Source organism: Triplophysa dalaica, chromosome 8 (genome assembly GCF_015846415.1).
Source record: "Triplophysa dalaica isolate WHDGS20190420 chromosome 8, ASM1584641v1, whole genome shotgun sequence".
NCBI lineage: Eukaryota > Metazoa > Chordata > Actinopteri > Cypriniformes > Nemacheilidae > Triplophysa > Triplophysa dalaica.
This window is the reverse complement of record NC_079549.1, coordinates 11,528,879-11,552,656: the sequence shown is the minus strand read 5'-3', so window position 1 is coordinate 11,552,656 and position 23,778 is coordinate 11,528,879. Positions and strand designations below refer to the sequence as shown.

The 23,778-nt window shown below is 36.2% G+C and overlaps 2 protein-coding genes across 14 annotated transcripts in view; both read left to right on the top strand.

Moving 5' to 3' along the window:
- Positions 1-740: 740 nt before the first annotated feature.
- On the top strand, positions 741-9,197 carry arl5a (ADP-ribosylation factor-like 5A). Its single transcript, XM_056755751.1, has 6 exons — positions 741-1,295; positions 6,716-6,776; positions 7,107-7,254; positions 7,351-7,434; positions 7,581-7,732; positions 8,706-9,197. Exons 1-6 carry the CDS (start codon positions 1,250-1,252, stop codon positions 8,752-8,754), a joined length of 540 nt encoding a protein of 179 aa, XP_056611729.1. The 5' UTR covers positions 741-1,249; the 3' UTR covers positions 8,755-9,197.
- A 3,050-nt stretch (positions 9,198-12,247) lies between these two features.
- Positions 12,248-23,778, top strand: part of neb (nebulin) — a 51,708-nt gene continuing 40,177 nt past the window's right edge. For 12 of the 13 annotated variants that reach the window (XM_056754410.1, XM_056754407.1, XM_056754404.1 and 9 more), the window contains exons 1-26: positions 12,248-12,308; positions 12,992-13,085; positions 13,374-13,427; positions 15,770-15,829; positions 17,283-17,399; positions 17,500-17,607; positions 17,743-17,847; positions 17,931-18,035; positions 18,130-18,234; positions 18,346-18,450; positions 18,719-18,823; positions 18,931-19,038; positions 19,696-19,812; positions 20,133-20,234; positions 20,319-20,426; positions 20,525-20,629; positions 20,743-20,841; positions 21,363-21,467; positions 21,564-21,671; positions 21,755-21,868; positions 21,973-22,170; positions 22,290-22,397; positions 22,532-22,630; positions 23,027-23,131; positions 23,210-23,317; positions 23,420-23,731. In XM_056754410.1, coding sequence (XP_056610388.1) covers positions 13,386-13,427; positions 15,770-15,829; positions 17,283-17,399; positions 17,500-17,607; positions 17,743-17,847; positions 17,931-18,035; positions 18,130-18,234; positions 18,346-18,450; positions 18,719-18,823; positions 18,931-19,038; positions 19,696-19,812; positions 20,133-20,234; positions 20,319-20,426; positions 20,525-20,629; positions 20,743-20,841; positions 21,363-21,467; positions 21,564-21,671; positions 21,755-21,868; positions 21,973-22,170; positions 22,290-22,397; positions 22,532-22,630; positions 23,027-23,131; positions 23,210-23,317; positions 23,420-23,731 — 2,748 coding nt within the window. In that variant the 5' untranslated portion in view covers positions 12,248-12,308; positions 12,992-13,085; positions 13,374-13,385. The remainder of the gene's footprint in view (positions 12,309-12,991; positions 13,086-13,373; positions 13,428-15,769; positions 15,830-17,282; positions 17,400-17,499; positions 17,608-17,742; positions 17,848-17,930; positions 18,036-18,129; positions 18,235-18,345; positions 18,451-18,718; positions 18,824-18,930; positions 19,039-19,695; positions 19,813-20,132; positions 20,235-20,318; positions 20,427-20,524; positions 20,630-20,742; positions 20,842-21,362; positions 21,468-21,563; positions 21,672-21,754; positions 21,869-21,972; positions 22,171-22,289; positions 22,398-22,531; positions 22,631-23,026; positions 23,132-23,209; positions 23,318-23,419; positions 23,732-23,778) is intronic. The other variant, XM_056754402.1, reaches the window with a different exon arrangement.

The following is a 23,778-nucleotide window of genomic DNA, read 5'->3' as shown; positions in this document are numbered from 1 at the left end:
TATAATATTTCATTTAATGTCATAATAGCTCCGGTCAGGGGTGCAGATAAGAAGGATATGGACATTTAAAGTGAGATCATGCGGTATTTATTATCTATTATTCGATTTTCCATTGTTAAAATGTTAAGATGATTCAGCTCCCCTACCACAACCATCTGTGATAGTCTAGGATTGCCTTTTAAATTATTACATGTATATTATATAGATTTACTACACGTGTGTAGCATTAAGTCAACTATTTAATTAATTATATTGCCCTTTTGGATTCAATTTAAATTATTAATAAATTAAAGAGATCACTTAACCAGCAAGGACAGAGGGGTGATATGTTATCTGTGGGTGAAATCACATAATCGTTTTATGATTACTTAAAATGAAGCCCTTACAATCTGTATGAACAGCAACAAACTATTTTTAGTACATTTTCAGAAACTTACTGTACATGGTGTTAGGGTCAAATACTAGTTCTATATTCCGCTTAAATACATACATTTATTTACTTATGTTCGCATAGACTGTGTCTGCTACACAGATACGATCATGTAGGCTATTTCTAAGAAATGCAGAAATACTTGTTGTATCGGTTTATTTGCTGTCAGTGAGATTAAATCTGTGTCTCAAAATCTAGTAAACTGCCTACCTAGACAGTAGGCTTGTTCGACTTCGCCGAAAGATCCGACAGGATGACATCAAATTACCGCGAGAGCGATTCGAAAAACCATAAAAAGTTTGCTCTCGCGGTATTTCGATGACATCGACTGTCGGATCTTGCGAGTTGCGACGCCGCATCTAGTCGAACAACCCTAGTATTCGGAGGCGTTTTAATCGCCTTGCCAAACGCACAACATAATGTTGTCTACGTAGGTAGTACACAAAAGTTCCCAAACATCGTGAGACTTCCGGTGAGTGGTGCGTTGCTGTAAGCGGCTTTGATTGCGTTCAGCGGTTGTTGCGGCAGCGAGCGGACAGACGCTCGTCGGACTACTGCAGGGAACTGAGAGCAAGCAGAGCCAAATGAACGCCTTCATTTCTTTTACCTCCAGCGATGACAGCACTGAAATGATGCAGTATTTTGAAACCCCGTCCTCAAGAGCCATGGATACAGTTCACACGAGAAAAATTAAGGACTGAATCCCTGTTACCGAGAGCTCTAGTTTGTAGTAAGTCGGAGCGGATCGTTAGCTTAGCTGGCTAGCAGCGGATTCATTTTCATTCCCGGGTGGTGTTTCCCGAGGCCCGCACACCAGCGATGGGAATCGTATTCACAAAGTTATGGAGGCTTTTTAACCATCAAGGTACGTCGAATAGTATATCTAGGTTAAAAGCGTACGAGTGTCATCTTATAAAACGCGTTTCAACCGACTAAATTAGCCAGGCGTTTGCTAACCTGCTAGTTTCCCTTGAAAGCATAGATATTTTTGCTTGTATATAATGACATTTTTCAGATAACACTTTTCATATATGTTGATCAGCTCGGACATCTGTTCACTGTCTTACATTGCAATACATAATCGTCAAGGCATCAATAAATAGATTTTTTAATTACGTTAACGTTACACGGTTTAGGTTGAGTATTGACAGATGTGTTCCTGACTGCTGTCATGTTAAGTTACGTCACTGTCTTTGTGGAGGATCGACACCTGAAATATGTATCTGTAAGGATTAATTGGTATGCATCATTGACAGCCGCTTGACACGTATTGCAGTTCACGTTTTGGGTCTTGGTTTTGTTGTTTGTTGTGTCTGATCAGGTATTGCTACAACGTAACAATACAATTTAAAGTGAATGTGAAAGTAATTGATCGGATAAGTGGTGGAGTTTGTGTCAGCATTAGTCAGTGATATTTAATTTACTCTAAATGTCGATTTATAGTAACTGAGCAAGTGTTTTTTCCATATCCTGTACATAAACTGTCAACTTGTCTGAAATACAAGATGCATATCAGTGAATGGGGTGTTGCAAATGAATTTGTCTCCCTAAAACAAGAACAAGACAAGTTTTCAATGTGCAATGGCAATAATGGCAAAAAAACCCAGTGGAAGGTTTCTCTTCAGTGCTCACCTTACCAATTAGCTGTACAGATCATTGTGATATGGACCAGCCTTGTAACATGAGAGTCAAGGTTGAGACTGTTACCTGCAAGTAGGCACAGTAGCAATAGGCTTTCTAGGTGAGGCCCAGTAAGTGATTTAAAGGCGTTTCATAATGTATCATTTAATGGATCAGTATTCTGTCCACTGTCAATACATGCAACCGTGCTCGAAGGGAAAGTTCACCTTCAGAATGGAAATTCTGTCATTATTTACACACCCTCTTGTCATTTCAAACCTGTATGATTTTTTTCTTCTGCAGAGCACAAAAGATGTTGAAAAATGTTAGTAATAGAAACCGTTGGTCCCCATTGACTTGCATGGGTTTTGTGTCCATACAAAAGAGGTCTGTTACAAACGATATATATCGCCCACCCCTAGGTCTGTGGGGCCCGACAGTTTTTCAAAATATTTTTTTGTGTTTTGCAGAAGAAAGTCAGTCACACGTTTAAAATGACAACAGGGTAAGATGGTGACAGAAATTTCAGTTTGAAGGTTGTACTATTCCTTTTAATTCTCTTTCAAACAATTTCATTGAAAATTGATTGGAAGATATAATCCAAATATCCTGAAATGTTGCCTTCTTGCAAACTTTGTTTCCTTTTCATTATTAATCCTTTATTTGACTTGGCAAACGATGAGATTCTGCTGTAGTTTCATTATGTACCCGTCCTGAACCAGTAAAAACCTCAGGCCAGTGAGAATGCTACAGAATGTGAGACATTCTTTGAATTTACTTGTCAGATTCTTGACAAACCGACCCTATACCCTTAGATCCGGCTAGATGTAGTAATACCTTTCCCTTGTCGAAGTCAGCCCTGTGCTACATTGAGCAGTTTGTTGATCATATACATGTTTTTATGGCTTGAAATAAGCATTTGGTGTTCTGTATTTAAGATTTGTCGGTTTACATGGAAAGTACATCTGTATTAGCCTCATCCTGGGATTCATTTTTGATTGCTTACCAGACAATAATGATGATAATCTTAAAGTTCTTGTGCCTGCAATTTCGAAGAGCCTTGGAAAAAGCATCTTTCTGAGATACTTTTAATTGTCTTGCAATAGCTTGTTTATTTGTCTCCTTTATAACTCAGTGGTGAGTCTCGTATTTTGTCTAAAGAATTATTTCTTGAGAGCTCTGAGGCTTACCAAGATCAGAGGTCATAAGTATACTCTCTATGGGTGTGTCTGAATGCCTGTATACCGTACGGGTATATAGTGACATAGTAAACAGTCGTGCATGACTGAATGCAGTTCAGTCTCTTTTAGAGAGAGTTTTTTCCACATCTATTGTCATCATCAATCATCTTGATTTTCAGTGGAGGGATTTATTACTTAAAATAATTATGAATATTTCAAAACTCTTGTTGTTGGCTCACAAAAGGTTGTCCCATTATTACTTTGAGTAAAGCTTTTAGATTTGTGTCATTTTGTTGTTTTTGTCTCAGATTCAGCAAATGTTAATTCTGTTAAGACTACAAAATGTTTCGCCACATCCTGTGTAAACTGTACACTTTCATTTCCCTTTTTTATGTGGCATTTCTCAAAATTAATAAATGTTTCGCACAGCTGTATATGAACCCTTACAATACCAGTCCAATGTGTTGTTATCATCAGTTGCATAAAACCCAAATAAGGTGACTGATATGGACTAAAGATGTCCCCATCAAAATAAATTCATAAAAGTGATTTTAAGTCCATAGAAAGCACATTAAATGTAAGAAAAATGTCTATTTCATGATATTAACTAAGCTATTGGAGAATAAAATGTCCAAATTTGTTACACAATATTCATGTACAAATTCAAACAACATGTTTATTCTGATTTGAACATATAAAAGAATAAGGGAGCATATTTCATTTTATTGTGCTTTAAATTAGTAAAGAAAATTATTGACAAATGGGCAAAACCTATGAAATTGGCAGTTAAAAAAAATTACAACTAATTAATATTTGGGGTGAAAATAATAAGTCATAATATGTCATACATTTATTTTTGTTGTAAATATGCCTGACAAGATTGTTTCACTTAATTACATTTTAGTGGGTGCCTTTTAGAGGGGTGATGATGATATTTATTCTTTACTCCGAGTAACAAATGCAATCAAATTAAACAGAAAACACAAAAGCTGTATTTACAAATAAATTTGAATATAATCCTGTGCTCTGCTGGGCTTATTTTGTTTACAATGGAGAAGAATGATGGCTGTTTTGAATGTGGAAGTCAGTTAAATTGGACTGAGATTTTGCATTACCTGCTTATTTGCCTATTGTGTATCGTCTTGCATGGAAAGTCATATGCAGGCTTTTTTGGGAAGCTGTTCGCCTTTCGTGACACACCCTTATAGTTACCACGTCACCATTCTGTAATACCTTTGTCATTTTTGCAGTACCTGTATCTTCATAGACAATAGCAGCTCGAAAATACATTTTACTGCAGTATGGTTGCCTGTAAGCGAGCAATTCACATTTTAAAGGGGGGCGTAAAGCAGGGCGGAGCAATTCCGTCAGCGTGGCGTGTTGATGTCCTTTGCAGGGTATCTTCGGGGTCTTAAAAAGTATTAAAAGTTGATAAATGAAGTCAAAGAAAATGTTAGGCTTTCAAAAAGTCTTAAATGTCATGTTCCAAGGTAATACATTTTGTATCATATTTTTTCATATTTATCAAAAGGGGTCATACTCTAAAGTAAGCCTGAATTTAATAATTGCCTAGGCGAATAGTGGGAGGTCCATTTACACCCGGTTGTTAAACAACATCATTGACTAATGTGGAAATGCAAGTTTTCATGCAAACCTTTGGGTTAGTCACTCATTTCATTCTCTGGGGCTTCGTTTCTACTCTTCTGAATTATGTTCCTTTGATAAGAAGTTATTACAAACTAAGACTGTTTAGCTGTGCTATTTTACAATCGGTATATAGGAAATGCAAGTTAAAGTGTCGCCAACGTGAGATTTAAACTTGGAGTGGTGATGAAGTCTCAAAATGTGTAGAAAGCTGCACGATTAATCGCTAAAAGATCGTGATCTCGATTCGAACACCAACACATCTCATTAATGAAAATAAACGATTCTGGTGTTTCTATTAACTTACACCACGGACTCGGATTCAATATGTGCTGGTGCTGCCGCAGAAGCAGAGAAAGCATTATTATCATAAGGTATGTAGTGACGTCACAAACAGTCTTTTCAAGCACACACAATCATTATTTCTGTGTCAAAGGATCACAGAAGTACTGGGATTGAAGCAGAGAGTTGCCAACTCACACGCATGAGACGCGTTTACAAGCTCCTACTCTGCCATATTTAATCTCACACCAAATAACAGACCAACATATAAAGTAAATACAGCCTGGCAACAAAACTGCCCTCATGAGTGTCTTTCAGGATTGTGTTACATTGTTCTGATTATGCTTCACATCTTAACTAGACAGGTTTGTAGCGCGGACAAAATCGAGTGCGCGCATATATACGCCACTACGGTAAAACACGTCATCAGAGGGTGCGGCGTTTATCACTGTATTTACGCTAATAGAGAAGCTGCGCTATTAGAGCTTTTCATTAAGTTACCGAGCAGTTCATGTTTTCGGGTTATTTAAACTGTTTACAGGAGAATACTGCGTTGTTATGTTTATCAGTAGTGTATTCCTGTAAAAAAACCCTTCAAGTAGTCTGTAGATATCAGGCAAATTTAAAATCTAAAGACCTTTAATTGCAAGTGTAAGCTTATGAATTTGATTAACTGAGAAATATTTAATATACAAGTTACTTCAATGCATTAATACTTTTTAGGAAGTTAAACTTATGCATTTTAAGAAAGAAAAAAAAAAACTTTCGTTTACTTATGGAATTTGTGGTTAAAAATGTCTGACCATAGTTACTGTAGGTTAACCATGAAATATGTAATAATTTTGATGCAAAGTCTTACATATTACATACCTTAATATTATTTGTTTGTCAGAACCTCTAGGAAATTATGTATTACTTTTAGTCATCATTCAGAATCGTAAAAGAATCTCTATTTGAAACAAAAGAATCGGAATTCTCAATTTATCCAGAATTGTGCAGCTTTAGAAAGAGTCTTATAAAAAAGTATTTAATTTTGCTCCATGTTCTGTGTATATACCTATGCCTTTAACTTGCATTTACTATATGCCTATGACAATCACATTTCCTTTCACCTGTATTTTTGGACAAATATTTTTCTCTATCTTGCTCATAAAAAAGGAATGGCTTGTCAACTAAAAGATTGACCAGAATGGTTATATTTAAAAAAAAAAGATCAGACCAGTAGGTTTTCATCCTTATAGGCAGTTTTGAACTGAAAACAAGTGAAAGTCACATTTTTACTAGCAAGTGAAATTTGGATATCATTTACCACATACATTTTCTCATTTGCACGCTTTTATTTTGTAAGAAGAGTTATACGCAGCGATAACACATTATAAGGTTATTGTAGTATGTCACGTTGCCATTGCATAGGATGACACAATGGTACCCCTGTCATTCAGGAAATTCCAAGCATACTCATACTTACCTATATTTACTTCAGGCAACAAAAAGGAATCTTTTTGATGAATAGAATAATTTCGAAGCAACTTGACAATTGTATTTCTATTTTCCTCAGAGCACAAAGTCATCATTGTTGGGCTTGACAATGCGGGAAAGACCACCATACTTTATCAGTTGTAAGTATTTCACTTTAAAGAGATAGTTCACCCAAAAATTTAAATTCTGTTATCATTTACTCACCCACAGGACAGGGTGTTCAAAACCTGAATACATTTCTTAGTTTTTCTGAACAGAAAGGACGATAATTGAAAGAATGTCAGTAACCAAACAGATCTCATCCCCCATTGACTCCCATAGTAAATACAATGACCAGATCTGGCTTCTGACATTCAAATTTTAGTGTTAATGTAGGCCAACCTGATTTATTGTATTATTTTGTACATAGATGTGTTGTTTTACGTCACATCAGGCCTGTTTTTGTTTTGTATTTATGATCTGTTTTCCAGCTCAATGAATGAGGTGGTGCACACTTCACCCACCATAGGCAGCAATGTGGAGGAGATTGTAGTCAATAACACACATTTCCTTATGTGGGACATTGGAGGACAGGAATCCTTGCGTTCGTCTTGGAACACTTACTACACTAACACTGAGGTAGGCTTTCTGTATACTCCTTGTGTCCTTTTCCTTTTATGTACAGTTGTCTTTAATTGTAAATGCTTTGTTTTAGTAAGTGTTTTTCCTTTGTAGTTTGTGATCGTGGTTGTGGACAGTACAGACAGAGAGAGAATCTCAGTGACCAAAGAGGAGCTCTATAGGATGTTAGCCCATGAGGTGAGTATATTTCACCAAAGAGTAATGGGGTGCAACATCATCATTTTCACAGAATGTTCCTCATACACATAATAGTCAGATGTGGTAATGTCTGGTTTTCTCCTCTGTTAAGGGCTATACTGGTCACTTCCTATTTTCTTTTTTAGGATCTGAAAAAGGCTGGTTTGTTGGTTTTTGCCAACAAACAAGATGTCAAGGATTGTATGTCTGTCGCTGAGATTTCTCAGAGTCTACAGCTCACTTCTGTCAAAGACCATCAGTGGCACATACAGGCCTGTTGTGCTCTCACTGGGGAAGGGTAAGACCTTTTGAAACAACTCCAGATATATGGCAAATACGACCACAATATAGTCAAAGCAAAATGTATTCAAACACCAACAACCTTTCTCACGTTATCACAGTTAATTCACTATAGTTCTGAGTGAAAAGCCCTGCTTCTAGAATTTGACTAGATTTCCTCTCACATCAGTTGATATTCCAATGGTTTTGCACATGCTTCTGTGACTCTCACACAAATATATTTGGTTGAATAGCTGTCAGCTGTTAAATTTAAGTACACAATTAGATAAAACGAATTTAGGGCAAGCAATTACTAATCAATGCTTAATTTTGTTCAGTCTGTGGTTTGAAACAGTCACATTAGCACTTCAAGCAAAAACACTCAAGCAAACATGGTCAGGTCATAGTATCTGAACAAATTTTGGTCCCAAATTTTCTATCAGTTTTTAAGAATTTTGGGGTATTATATGTCAGAGTTTACTTTATTTTGCTATCCTCACATAAATGAACTATAGAAAATAATTATTATTATTTTGGTTTGACTGTGCCTGCAAATTCGCATAGATAGCATTTGCTTTCTGACAAATGCTGACTCTTCCTTGTGATTCTGGTCCCCACTTGTCTCTATATTAAGCAAGAACATCCCATTTTAAGCTCTTGTGCTGGCCAGTCCTAACAGAATCAATAAAGCTATTTGTGCCAGTGGAATACAGAAAGTGTTACGATTCCCAGCACACCGATCTTTCAGTGGTAGATTGTTGCTTTTCTCAACACTATCTGCTGTATGCATGTATTGACTTTTCACTTGTTAACTCAATTGTTTGTTATTCCAAGTTTTTTTACACTTTGCATGTGTAAAGCCCTTAAACAACATTTTAGATGCAAGACGTAAATAAAACATTTAGTGACCATTCATCTTTTGTAGATTAAATGAAAGGCAGAAAACAGTCAAAGTTGAATTGTAAAGCTGAATGTGTGTTTCCGGTCCACAGGCTCTGCCAGGGTCTAGAGTGGATGATGTCACGGCTGCGAGTAAGATGACCCCTGACCTCTGATTGCAGTGTGCTCCTTCTCTCTCTTTCCCACCGGTGTGGAGGCCGGTTGTCGCTCACTGTGAAGGTGACTTAGCGACGTCACCAGAACTTGATTAATTTATTACAGAATATGGAGAACTATGAACAAACAATCCACAACTAAATAACTAAAATATGTCAGGACTTGCAAAAACGAAACCCAGTGTTTTTTGCAGTTGAAAAAGGCATCACAGATCTTGAACTAAGATGACTTGTCTCTAGTTTAAAAAAATCTCTGTCTGGAGTGGCCTTGCTGCTTTGCCCGGGTACCTGACATGGTGTTACGCAGTGTGTACAGTCCAGTATTTTCATTTACTCTGTGCCTGTGCCTGACTCTATGCCTCCTCTGGTCTGAGGAGACACGGTAAAATGTAAAATACACTTAAACAAATAAAGTGTTTTTATCTGTCATGACGTTTCACACATTCTCTTTGATTCTATTGCTACAACTTTTTTTTGTTACCTCTATGTGGCGCCAGGGGGTTTGCAAGAACAACTACACTTAATAATTGTTTGAAAATGTACTTATCCTGAAAGAGAAACCTGTTATGTGTAATAAACAGTTTAGAAAGCAACAGAAAACTGCTTTTAACTCTTGACGGTAACAGTAACGGTAAATGTTTGGAGTTTTCTTCTGGACAGAACATTTATAGTAAAATACTGTTACATATTCTAATGTCTTTCTAATATTTTAATATCACTTTTCTTTGGTAATTTAAAAAAGAAAGAGGTACGTTTTTTTAATATTTTAATAATATGTCTATTTAATTTTAAATGTATATCGTTCATTAACATTTTATTTGTATTAATAAGACAAATAGTTCTGGTCCATGTCGATTTGTCAGTAGCCAAAGTTTATTTATAATCGGAGCAGATATTTCAGATTTTTTTTTGTCTTTTTTACTGCAATAATTCTTTTTGGGTAGCAATGATGACATGGACTTATGATCAGTAAATAGTCTTTGACAGATTTTTATCTGGAAAAAGATTCTCTTAAAGATTCTCTAAAAGATGATCTCGTGTAGTACCTCAGTGCCTATTAATGAAGGGTGATAAATTTGTTCTTTGTTCTCCGGTTTCACAGACAAAGCATAACTTAAGTTGCGACTGTGCCTTTGTTAAATTAGTGTTTTTATTAAAATGCTTTAGATAAAAATATTACTGGTGTGCATATTAAGACAAAACAATGGCATTACATACTTTAAGGTATGTCTGGGCAATTTATTTTCAGTTAAAAGAGCTCAAACTTTCATTTTAGTCTGGGACTAGTCTTTGAAACCGCGCACCGGAGTTGTTCATACTAAAGCTTTGAGTACATATGAAAGTACATCCTGCCCCTTGACTGTTTCGACCAACACTAAATACACAACAGGCAGAATCAACATGTTATACACAAACTCCGCTTCCTTCTCTTCTGGGATGTGCACAAATTGACTATGTTGTAGTTGCTTATGCTCTGTCACAGGGTTTGCGGTCTATGTCCTGCAGTGTTATAGAATGTTGTTGTTTTCAAGCGTGAGTGATGTCGTTTTATTTAAACGGGGTGTCATCCTAGTTGTGTTAATAACCCATCCTCAGCTGTTCAGACCCCCCACCCGTGAGCTACTCATCTTTTCCAGTGACTAAGCTTTTTGTTTGTATTCTAATGTGTCCGAGTGAAGAACCGTCCATAAACATCAAAAGCAACCAAATTTGAGGTAGCATAGTACTGTAGTTCTGCTTCCGGTGTTGCAGTTGACAGAAATATATAAAAATGTACCCATGAATATATTCTAGGAATTAAAAGAGGATTATTCTTGTATGTGGCACATTGAAGAAAAACACATTAAACATATACATGCTATTAACCTTTTAAATCATAAATAATAATAAAATATGTAATCCTAATGTTAGCTATTTAACTCTATCAAGTGTCTTTTATGGCATTTTACTTGCTGAAACTAAACAAATATCTTGACCGACTGATCTAACTGCGGTCAAGTTTTGATGCTGCTGTTCATTTGTCCTCAGTTTGTACATTTTTGCATTTCAAAGCTAAACATTGCATCTGTTTTCCTTATTAGAAACGTTGTACAATTGCAATGGGGTCAAAACCACAACACACAATGCTTGACCCTAATAACACACAATTTCGCATTTGTTGTCAATGTTAGTTCTTGCCGACTGAAAGCACAGTAGGAAATAGTGAGCTGAGACACCGGCTGCAGCTGCTTCTGTCATTCAGCTTTGTAATACTGCCCCACCAAGGACATGTAGAGAACTGCACACCTGTGGAAGGAAATGACATCAAGAGACAAACTGAATGTTTTTAACATGTATCAGGATGTATGTAAGGGTATCAAAGCAGGGTCTTGTTCAACCTTTGTATGTGGCACAATGGTGTTATGGGCTGGGGAAAATGCGGCCTCTGTCACATACACCTCCTGCGGCCATCCGGGAAGCTTTAAAAATAGTGTTTGCTGTATTTTTGAACGCCCCTGAATAGTTTTAATACTGTAACATGCTCAACAGAATTAGATCAGACAGAAATGTGCAGTAGGAGAGTGGGTTAGCAGTTGTGTGTCAGCTCAGAAGCACTTGGAGATGTGGTGTGGTAGCAGATAGTATTAGGATCGTAATAGCATTAATGTTTCCAAACAAGTCAACCGTGGGGAACTGTCTTGGAAAACACAAGAATTGTGTACATTTGATGTCAAGAACACAGCCAAGAAAAGTCCAGCAATCTCAGAAGAATGCATAATAATCTTTTAAGATTTTACATATTACAGCAAGCTACACTGTAAAAAAACATAATTGTACAGAAATGTACTGTTTTGTTAATAGATTTTTCACGTATTTTGAAAATACACTCGAAAGCCATCAAATTACAGTGAAATACAGTAAATTTACAAGAAAAACTGGAACATATAATTTAACAGTCATTTTCCTGAATATTTCTATTAATAATGTATAATGGAATAGGCAGATGTGATTTTTGTGTACATAGTGCACGTCAGACTTTCTAAGATGCTTGAAATATGAACATTTAATCATTTTTATTCCTGTTTCGTATGTCCTCCTGATTGGTCAATAGTTTATTCCCCTCTTGCCCCCCAATTTAAGCCGCTGGGTAAACTTGGATGTACACGAATGACCTCAAGACTCCCCCCTAGCCATCTTTATACATTATGATAAACTGTATGTTGTAATGTCCCAAGAGCTTGATGACTTCTATTGGTACTGTTACCTTGCTTGGTAGAACAACATCATACATTCTGTCATTCAAAGCAACAAAGTCTGTTTTCATTTCTCTTCCTCATAGTTTTGATGGTGGTGATTTGCTGAACAGGTGCACTTTTCTGAAGGATGGCTAATGTATATTTAGCTTTTGAAATCCGAGAACGCTGCCCAGTGATTGGTGGATAGGAGCACATGATAACCGGAGTGCCATCGCAGCTGTGAGTTGTTGCCCAGCGTTTCTCAGGAGGGAAGAGTTGGGGAGGATCTGGCAGCTTGGGAAACGTTTTAACTTTAAAATCACCGGTAAGCAAGAAAAACCAACAAACCAACAAGCAAATACGTTCCGCTCTACAGCACAGATTGGCCTACTCTATCGGATTGTCCGTCTTCTTCCTGGCGGATAAATGGAGGTGATGCTGAGGGTTGGTTCCTTCAAACGCAAGCTCTAAGAAGTGTCTGACTTCATTGGTCATCGTGAGGAACAACCACTTTTACAAATGACCCAAATCTGGAACTTATTCCTGGACTTCTCATTGATCTTCTTTGGAGATTACCTGAAGCACCTCACATCACGGGCAGGATTGTGTTAACGTCCCATTCACACGACTACTAATGTTTGTGATGAAAATGCATAGAAAAGTCTAATTAGATGTGGGGTTTTTTTGACAGTCAGGTCCTAAAAAAGGGTAGTTAGTGGCCAGGCCTAAATTTAACCCGCAGCCTCAGAAGGCATTGGATGTCCACTAGCTAAACAAAGCCAACCAATCAGCCTGCAGCATTTGCTTACATGTCAAATAGCTGGAGCGATTCAGAGCAGCTGTCGCAAAGCTTCAGCCTGGAGGCGCAGTGGTTTAGGGGGTCTTAGGTGTCAAACTTGGTGTTTTTTCTTTGCCTGCTTACAAACTTCAGAAAATTTAGATTTTTTTGTTGATCCGAGGGGCATCCGTTCAGTCGGAGGAAAAACTGACACATCTGTCTCTGTTTAGGTTTGCAGGAATACATAAAGTGGAATAGCAGATTGGAACGTGAGTGGGTGGAAAGTCAGCACCTTCTTTACTGTAAGGTTGCTTAAAGTCTAAGGTATGTCAGTCTCGTGCATCCTTAAACATTTTTCTTTAACTCTTTCATTAACTTTCATACAGAAATTAAAAGATTTCATCTGTTCTGAATTTCCCCTTCAAGTAAAATGTTTAAATGAGGATCCTTCTGGTTTCACTTTATTTGCCTTGTGAAACATTAAAACACTTTATTAATGCTGGTCATGTTATAAATATTAAACTTGAGTTTAGGATTGTTAGTTGTTAAACGCACAGGTTGTTAATAGTGCCAGTGTTAAGCTGTCTGTCTGGCTTCGATCTTATTGTGCAGAACTCTTCGAAGATGGCATCAGAAGAGGAGTTTGATGAGGAGTTTGAGGAGGAGGTAAGATACACATTTCAAAGATTTCGAGAGCTAGCTTATATACTTTCCACCTTAGTACCTCATAGATCTCGGTGCTATAGGTATATTGGCAAACCCTATGAATAGTGGTCTATGATACCTCCAAAGTCAGCAATTCTGTAGGGGCTGCCATGTCGTATATGATTAGCATTGGATTACGTTTCAGATGACCTCTTACTTGGAGGCTCCGGCGCTCTTGTGCTGTAAATTCCATTGAATAAATAATTTGTCCCTATATAGCATTTTTTTACAATCATCTCTCAGTCATCTCAATAGAAGCATTTATGTTATAATTTATATCATTATTATGTAATAACTACAATCTGGTAATACTTGTTATGTGCATAGGAATGTAATGTTTATAAAAATAAAGTGATACAAACAGTTTTTTTTTTAAACCTGAATGGAAATAACCATTGTTAGATATAATACTCTCATTTTTATACTAACAGTGGGATTATGTTCTGTTCATAGCAGCAAAATCTTCTGCAAGCTTCATTGAGAGCTGAAACTACAATTAAAGATAAAGGCAATATATGCGTCTATACTGTAATATTTTCAATACATTCAAATCTGCTCAAATATACTGTACTTTTATATTCTTTAAAGTTTGGTTTCTTAATGAAAGATTGATTCTCATCTAATATTTTGACAAATATCCCAAATGTCTAGTTGAACGTTTAACCACAGCTCTTTCTGAAGCCTCCAGTGCTTTTGTGCACTCACTGTAGATGTATTTTTGTGATGTTTTCCATTGAATAACTGTCTTAATGTGTTAATGGTAAATGCTTTTTTAATGTGTATGTCTGAGTGTTCAATGGAAGAGTGAAAGCAGAAGGTTGCTACTTTAATTCATTATTTCCCTCGGAAAGAGAGTTAAAGTAGACCTTGTATACTTTCCTGACTATTTCTGATGTTGATAGCTTATAGGGAATTGCAAAACTATAGCATCAAGATAAGGCATTAAGATGATTTCAAAATAACATAATAAAATGATTTCAGGAAATGGAAATTCGCCATCTTACACGTTTAAAAGATGGGAATCTCAACACGAAAATCATTTGGATTATATACGTTATACGCTCTGGTTTCACTACTACTTTCATCTACACTTAGAACAGGATCTCGAAGACATCCGAATTTCTTGAAATGGCTTCTGTCATTGGACCTATGAAAAGCAGACAGTTACCGTATTTTTCCACCTTAATACTTTTATATTTTTTAACTGATAACAGCTATGTTTAGTCTTTTTCATGAGTTAGTATTTCCAGGCTACAGTTAGATAAGAGCGTAGATAAAAGATGTGACATTAATACAAATAATAAGATCCAGATCTAGAAATAACAGGTTGTGAATCTTGAATCTGCTTTTATCCCCATTAATGGAAAAACAGCCCTCAGCTTTGAGGCCGAGTCGTTCTTCCAAGAGATACAAATATAGAAGTCGACATCTCCAGCAGGCTCGCAGGACGGCAAATGAGACGAGTCGTTTGTAAATCATACTCCTAACCATTAACGTCACGCAGATAAAATGCTTTGGGGGGAGGACTCGTGGAAAACTAACACCTGTAAGTAGTCGAGGGACAGTTTTAATTTACAGTATATTTAATGACAAAGTGAATACTTTATACTTCTCATATCTTATATGTTAAAAATCCAAAGCCATTGCAAGGGGTATCAAAGCCTGTATGTATTTCTGCCTTCCATTGGTCCAATGAAAGAAGCCTCTGGAGTGATTTTTCCTGCTCTGGTTTTGTGTTAAAATCATGAATTTCTTATTAAATGATTGAAGGAAAGTTTATTCTCTTGACAGTACAGTTACATGTATGACTGAATCTGAGTGCAGTGCAGTCACAGGTGTATGTATTGGAATGTGTTCCCTGACCCACGGTTTCTATGTACTACAATGACAAAAAGTTTAGCAGTAAATAATAATAGTCATGAGGTCATTTGGTTGCTAAAATCTTCTTACCACAAGCCAGTCAGACGGCTCTGTCAATCAAAGTCAAAGCTCCCCTGTGGAACCAGACTCACTTTTATTCTCTAAACATTAACTTAGTTATCATTAACATGACTTGAGTTTTCTGATTAGGAACAGTACAGTTGAACCATACTTTACCGAGGCCATTTGGTTAGTTTAGCTATTTGCTATTTTTATATTAACATGACCTTAGGCCAAGATGTTAGTTAAAAGATCACGGTGGATCAAAACGTGTATTTTAAACTATGACTACCAGAGCTGGAAATGTCACTTTCCTATACAATATTTTTTCTGATGTCTGTGATCCTCCTTTTGAAAGCCCAGAGTTTTTCCTATATTTATAGTACTATGAGGAGGGTTCAACAGTCACCACCACGACCACCTCTGGGTCTCAGGGTGTAGAGGTAAATGATCTCCTACCCAGAGTCTTCTGGTGCCAAAGTCCATACCAGAAGATACTTTTCCAAATTACACTGCATGCCATGGGGGCTGTTCACTTCCAAATCTATTTTCTTTTCTTTGTTAGTAAGACGCATGGAGAAAAGTCACCGACGTGAAAAGAGGATTATTAAACAAACTCTTGTTTAACAATTCATGATTTATTAAGAATATGACTGTATGTTGAATGAAGTGTTTTGAATTCGGTTGAAATAGTATAAAATAGCCCCCATGCTACCTTGTACCGAGCCATGCAAATGACATCAACAAATAGCGATAATAAAGGTGTTTTTAGAGAGCTTTGATATGTGAGTGAATGTAATATTTGCATGTATTATTGTAATATTTGTCTGTCTGTTAACATTTTTAATACATTGTGATAAAACTAATGCTTCACGCTACTTATTTGTAATGCATGACAGAGCATGTTCTGTTGTTTGAATTATATATACAGCCGCTGAAAAACTTAAGAGACCATTTCAAATTTTTCCTTTATTTAGCATTTCTTTAAGTATTATGGCCATTCCAGTCAGTGTCTGTTGTATTTCAATAAAATATTTTTATAAAACCTCAAGAGTGACAAAAACAAGTCATATAAAAGCAATGTTAAGGACTGACAGCATGACAAGACACATAACAACTGTGATAAAAGTTGAGGTTATTACATAAAAATATTTTTGAACTGTCCCTAAATGCATTTACTGATATAACTGTTGTATTGCTTAAAAGTGAATATCAATGCGTTTTCTTTGCAGTATTTGATGTCTGAAAAAATACAGAGCATCTTTTCTGTTATTTTGATCTGTTTTTCCAGTATTCATTTTCTACAAAAAGTGCAAATAAAAAACAATATTTTCATTTGAAATTTTAGAGAAATATTGTTTGCAGATGACAGAATGGAATTAAAAACTAAACTATAATACCTAAACACCTAATTTTAACTAAACACATACCTCTCAATAGTAAATTCAGAAAAACTGAAAGTAATTTTGAAATGGTCTCTTAATGTTTTCTGCGGCTGTATATACAGTATATAGATAGATTAAGATTAATTATATATATGACATTATAAAGAACAGATATTTTAAAAATGTTAACTTTCCAGTATTTAGTGCATAACCATTTTACTCAGCACTCTAAAATAATTTATTTTAGATGGAGTAAATACTAATTTGCATGGAAGGTTAAACACATTAGTGTTTCACGGCACATTGAAGGTAAGTGTTGTAAACTAGACGCTTAAACTTCACTTTATGGATTTTTTGCTTTGAGGTACTTTATTACAGATTTGTTTTACTAAATCATGCTAATAATTCTTCATGAATAATGTGCCCTTGTGATGTTTAGATAGTAGGAGACATTATTAAAAACATCCTGTACATTTGTCACAAAGGCTGATTGATCTCTTCTTGTTTTAAGATGGCTCCTGATGGCCTTCCTAGGCGCACGGTTAGGAAGAAGGCAAAGGTGGACACCTCCAAGTTCATGACTCCTTACCTGGCACACAGTCAGAAGATGCTTGACCAATACAGCCATGTAAGAGCTTTAAAGCAAATTGTTTTGTGTTTTATTAATAAAGTAAAGTACAGTATTAGAAATCTAAAATGTGAATTAAATCTATTGCATGTTCTTGTAGAATAAATACAGGGAGGAATATGAAAAATCGAAGGGGCAGCCATATGCCATCTCAAGTGAAACACCCGAGATGATTCGCATCAAGAAGGCCCAGGAACAGCTTAGTGAGGTATCTACTACTTATGGTGAAAATGAACAGAATGTCATGTTTATTTGAGCTATATTTAAAATGACACGCAATAGCACCCAATAAACGTATTTTCCAGTATGTACGTTTGTTCATCTCATTGTTTTCATTATTCAGGTGAAATACCGTATGGAAGGACTCAAGGTGAAAACCACCAGTCTCTATGATGGTGAGGCTCGTGAGGTTATCCACGTGAAGCACGTCTCTGATCTTCTCAGCAAAGTAAGTGCTTGTTTGGGTGTTTACTGTCATTTTATTTTGTCTGACAGTAAAGCACAGTCTTTCTACATTTTCCACTTTTGCAGGTTCTGTACAGGCAGAAATGGGATGAGACCAAGGATAGGTACTTGCTTCCTCCTGATGCCCCTGAACTGGTTCTTGCTGTGAAGAATGCAGCAAATTACAGCAAGGTAGACTTTTGATGCCTGTCTTAACTGTCTTTACTGAAGTAAAACCGATCTTCTATTCTGGATCGCCCTCTAAATGTTTGAAAATCTCTATCAGAAACTGTACACAGAGGCGTGGGATGAAGAGAAGACCATGTTCTATCCATACAGCGACAGCCCAGAGCTGCGCAGGGTGGCCAAAGCCCAACAAGTCCTCAGTGATGTGCGTACAATCTTACATATTCACACAGTTACATCATTTTTCTCAAATATGATCAGATATACTCATATTGCATGTTAAATTTCATTGTTTTGTTGTGTTCCACCTTCACAGGTCGTCTACAAGAAGGGCCATGATGAGCGCAAGCGCAAGTTCACATCTCTGGCTGATCCTCCGGAGATGGAACTGGCCAAGAAAAACTTTGCCAATCTTAGTAATGTAAGACCCTAAGCACTCATTTTTAGTATGTTATATTATAAAAGTGTTGATGAGTGGTCCGACCACAACTGAAGGTTCTGTAACATGAATCTAATATCAATCAAACTAACATATTTGTTTAATCTAAAGTAGTATTAAAATATATGTATATTTTTATAAATGGTGCGATATAAGTGAGCATCAGGTCCCACTTATAATGTAAATATATTCTTTCGCATGGCATTACAAATACACTTACATAATAAAAATGTACGATAATAATTCACAGCTTAAATATCATGAGGATTACAACAAGAACGTCAAGGGAAAGTGGTGTGAAACTCCTTACTTCGATGTCGCTATCGCAAGAATGGCTATGGATAACCTCAGTGAAGTAAGTACTGTAGCAAGAATTATGCATGCTTGAAGAAATTCCAAAAGTTTCATCCTATAAACTCAAATAACAAATAATGATTATCACACGCTTCTATTTCTTTCTAGAAAAAATATACCGCTGATTTTGAAAATATGAAAGACCAAATTTATTTCATGCAAACGGACACGCCAACATACGACGCCAATAAAAAGGCTCGAGAGGCTGCCAGTTCGGTGAGTTAATTTGTGTTTTATTTCTGTGTTTTCTACAAGCTTTATCATTGTGCATTGCCTCGCAATTAAAAATAAAAGTGACATGGTACGTGTCGATAGAGAGATGCATACTTAGATCATTTCTCATTGTGTGAGCATGATCTTCTCGTGATGATGCTCCAAACAGATTATGAGTCAGTGCAGACATTCAGACATCAGACTGATCTCTGTTGATCCCTGCTTACTAATATCTACATCACCTACATCACAGTTGTGAACATGAAATCACAATCAGGATTAGATCAGGAGTATTTGTGTCCTCTGTTTCTCAGAAACAAAAAGAAACAAAAAACACAATAATAATAGTTTGTAATGTTGTATTATGAATAAATTTTTTAAGGTTTAATACCGAAACAGAACCTATTTTATTTTCCTTTTATTAACAAGTTCCTGCTCTTATTGTAAACAATAAATATGTGCACATTATTCCAAAGAAATACAGAGCTTTGAAAATGTAATCATTTGCTGACATCAACAAGCATCTCCCAATTTTTAATCACATTAAGTACCACCAATCTTAGGAAGAAATATTCACTCTGAAATGCTCTTCAATGCCTCATTGGAAAAAGTTTTCATTATTATTATTCAATGAATCTATATATTTGTTTATTTTCACAGGTGAAATATAAGAAGGAATATGAGAAAACAAAAGCACAGTCCGGCTACAACGTTCTCCCTGCTACAGATAATCCCCTTCTCAGACAGCTGAGATACGCCGGCACCATCTTGAGTGATGTATGTCAATCATGATTTATGTGGTCTGCTTTGGCAGAAAATAAATATGCCAAATTTATTGAGTAAATTATTACATGGGTTATAGCTTAATACCGTCAGTGTAAATGTGATGAAGATTTAATACCATCAGTGTAAATGTGAGAAATTAACGGCATCTGTATGAGCCATTGCCTCTCATTACACCAAGATACTTTTAAATGAGAATTATAAGCAATTTAAAATGTAAGATTTAATTATATTTCAATCATTTTTAGCACAGTTTATTTAAATTCACTCATTTTTATTTCATTGCTAACATGTTTTGCTTTTGCCTTTTCTAGAAAGTATACAAGGCAAACTATGAGAAATCAAAGGGATTCAGCATCAATTACTGCGAAACTCCTAAATTTAAGATGGACAGCGTATTGAAGAAGTTTAGTAATGTAAGTAATGCTTGCTTTACATCTTTTCTGAAAACATTTAATCATATCTCATTCTCAAGTGTCTTTATCTATCTCTCTCCTCAGACACGTTATAAAGAAAAGTACGAAAATGAGGTGAAAGGTCATTATGTTGGTAGCTATGAAGATGTATTTATGCTTCACTGCCAGAAGGTGGAGGAAATGAAGAGTGATGTAGGTTTTCCAAATGTTTATAAATCATTTTTTTTTAAATGATTGTAAATTTATGAAAATGTATTTGTTTATTTATACGTGCGTTTTTATTTTTTTAGAAAAGTTACACAGCGGAGTATGATGATATGAAGGCAAGATGCTTTTTCCCCCAAACCGTTACGCCAGAATATGAGGCCAGTAGGAAGCTTCAACAATGTAGTGATGTAAGTTTATCAAAAGATTTAAACCTGCTTTAAAACAAAATATTGGAAGTACATACGTACTTTGTTGATGTGATATTTTATGTAATGTGTTTTTGTATATCTGTACAAATCAGAAATCCTATCGCTTACATCCGGACAAAGTCAAGTTCACACAGGTGACAGACTCACCTGGCCTGGTACAAGCTGCTATCAACGCCAAACAGCTGAGTGATGTAAGTTAAAAAAGGACATTCCACACCTTGATGAATATAATGTGTTTTTTTCCAAAATAATAATACACTGCTAGAGATACAAGTTTTCCAGATGATCGCTTCACCAGAATAACCCCCTCTCATTATCCAAAGACAGCTGTCGCTTTTAATGCCAGTGAATCCCCAGACATATTATTACAACTGCAATGTTTCCAAATGTATTTAAGGTAAAAGAGACAGGCAGTAAAATCCCAATGAACAATTAGAATCAATTCCTTTGAGACAAAGGAGACATCTAGCGTTCAATGTGGAGGACAATTTACTAAGGAAATATACTGTGTATGCTACTTACCACGTCATCTTTTTAATATAACGTCATCATACCATATATTTTTTATACGTATAATATTATAATAATGTCTTTGTAATTTGATCAGTACAATATTATGATGTCGGATATAATGTGTAAAGGATTTTTGTTGTGTTGACATTGCACATATACAACAAATACATGCATTTACCGTTATTTTCTGTTTTTACAGATCAACTACAAGGAAAAGTATGAGAAGGAGAAGTTTAAGTGTTACCTGCCTCCTGATGACCCTTTCTTTATTCAGTCCAGAGTTAACGCATTTAACATCAGTGATGTAGGTTTTTATTCGTTCAACTTGCTTTATGAAATGATTTTTATAACAGTAAGTTGTTACCTGATCATAATGCACTATTAAATTTCACATCCCTAGACGTGCTACAAGTATGAATGGGAAAAGACAAAAGCAAAGAAATTTGAGATGAAAGGAGATGCGATTTCAATCCTCGCAGCTCGCGCCCACACCAACATCGCTAGTGATGTAAGTAAAGGAATGGGTGATTTGGTGCAACACTGTTTGATGCAATAGTGACACTGTTTTGTTCTCATGGTCTTTGATGTTAGGTGAAATACAAGAAGGAATATGAGAAGAACAGAGGGCATATGATTGGGGCCCTCAGCATCAACGATGACCCCAAAATCCTGCACTCAGTACATGTTGCTAAGATACAAAGTGAGGTACGATTGAACTACACAAAGGTGTCAACTATAGCACGCAACGATCCTGAAGGTTTTTTTTAGCTGATCATTTTCTAATTGAATCCTCTGAAATATGTTGACAGCGCGAGTATAAGAAAGACTATGAGAAGATAAAGACCAAGTATCATACCCCACTGGACATGATGCTTGTGACTCTTGCTAAGAAATCTCAAGCTATCGCCAGCATGTCCGGCTACAAGAAAATCATACACCGTTACCTCATGCCTTATGACAGCATTCCGCTGGACCTGGCAAAGAGGGCCAATGCCATCCAGAGTGACGTAAGGATCCCTTCTGCTTTCACTTATAAGAATAATCTTATAAGCTTCATCCATTTAGTCAGTTTCTGTGATTAATTGTGAATTGTTGATGATATTTTTTTTGTGATTTGTATCCACAGAATGAGTACAAGTCAGACTTTAACAACTATGTCAAAGGAACACCATGGGTGCCATATGGTTCCCTGGACTTTGAGAAATCCAAGAAAGCAGCAGAGATCTTAAGTGAGGTATGACATTGATTAAACTTGATTTAAGTTGACCAACATGTGTGCATTTACACTGAAAGCATTTTGTTTATTTATTCATTCATTCTTTATGCATTCTCAGCTTTTATTAATATTTCTTTCTTCTTCCTTCTTAGAAAAAGTACAGGCAGCATCCAGACACTGTACATTTCACTGCTATAGATGACCATCCTATCCAGCTGCAGGCTAAGGTCAACCAAATGATAAGAAGTGATGTAAGCGAATGATTATAATTTATAACCAAGTATTTTAAAGATGAGGTAACACACGCAGTTTCTGTCAATCTCATATTAATCTTGAGTACATATGAGTGGTTGGAAGTTGACTAGTCGACATCAAATTCAACATGCAATCAAACAGGAAAATTCTAAATGTTTCACACAGTGTTGCAGTTATTATTATAAATGATTTATTGTGCACACCATTATTTTTCTTGTAATCTTTCATCAAAAAGGGGTCATACGGTGCGAATACGTGTTTTTCGGTGTCTTTGGTGTGTTATAAATTGCCCATGCATGTATACGACACGTACATTTGCTCAAATGATACCCTCACATGTTTTTATTAGAGCAGACCAGCACATTTATGTGTGAATTACTTTCTCTATTTAGCTGCACTATAAGAAAGGTCTAGAGAAAATCCATCAGAAATATTCCCTGCCTCCTGATATCCCGGAATTCATTCAGGCCAGATGTAATGCGTACAACATAAGCAACGTAAGTGCAATTGGCTGCGTATTCTTTTTGGGTGAAATTGAAAGGATCATGTACAACTGTACTGTCTCTACTTTACAGAATTACTATAAGGTTGAATGGCTAAAGACTATCGCAAAGGGGTATGACTCGAAGTCTGATGCCATTCCTGTAATCGCAGCAAAGGCTGCAAGACACGCTGCAAGTGATGTAAGTAACAGTTTCTCAGCTTCATGGCATAATTATATAGAAAATATATACAATACTGCATATATATATATACTGAATAAACTGTTTATTTACAACTTTCAGGTTCAGTATAAGAAACAGTATATGAAGGATAGGGGTCATCATGTTGGCTTCCGTAGTATACAGGATGATCCCTTGCTGGTGCACTACATGCAGGTGGCTAAGATGCAGAGTGAAAAGAACTACAAGAAGGATTACCACAAGGCCAAGCTGAAGTACCACGCGCCTGTAGATATGATGAGTGTGGCACACGCCAAGCATGCATCTAAAGTTCAAACGTTTGCTGGATACAAGCAGCCTCTTCATCGCTACACACTGCTTCCTGATGCCATGAATCTGAGTTTAGCTCGCTCCATGAACAACAGCTCCAGTGATGTAAGAAAAACATTTTCCATTATGAGTTGTACTTACAGTAGTACACA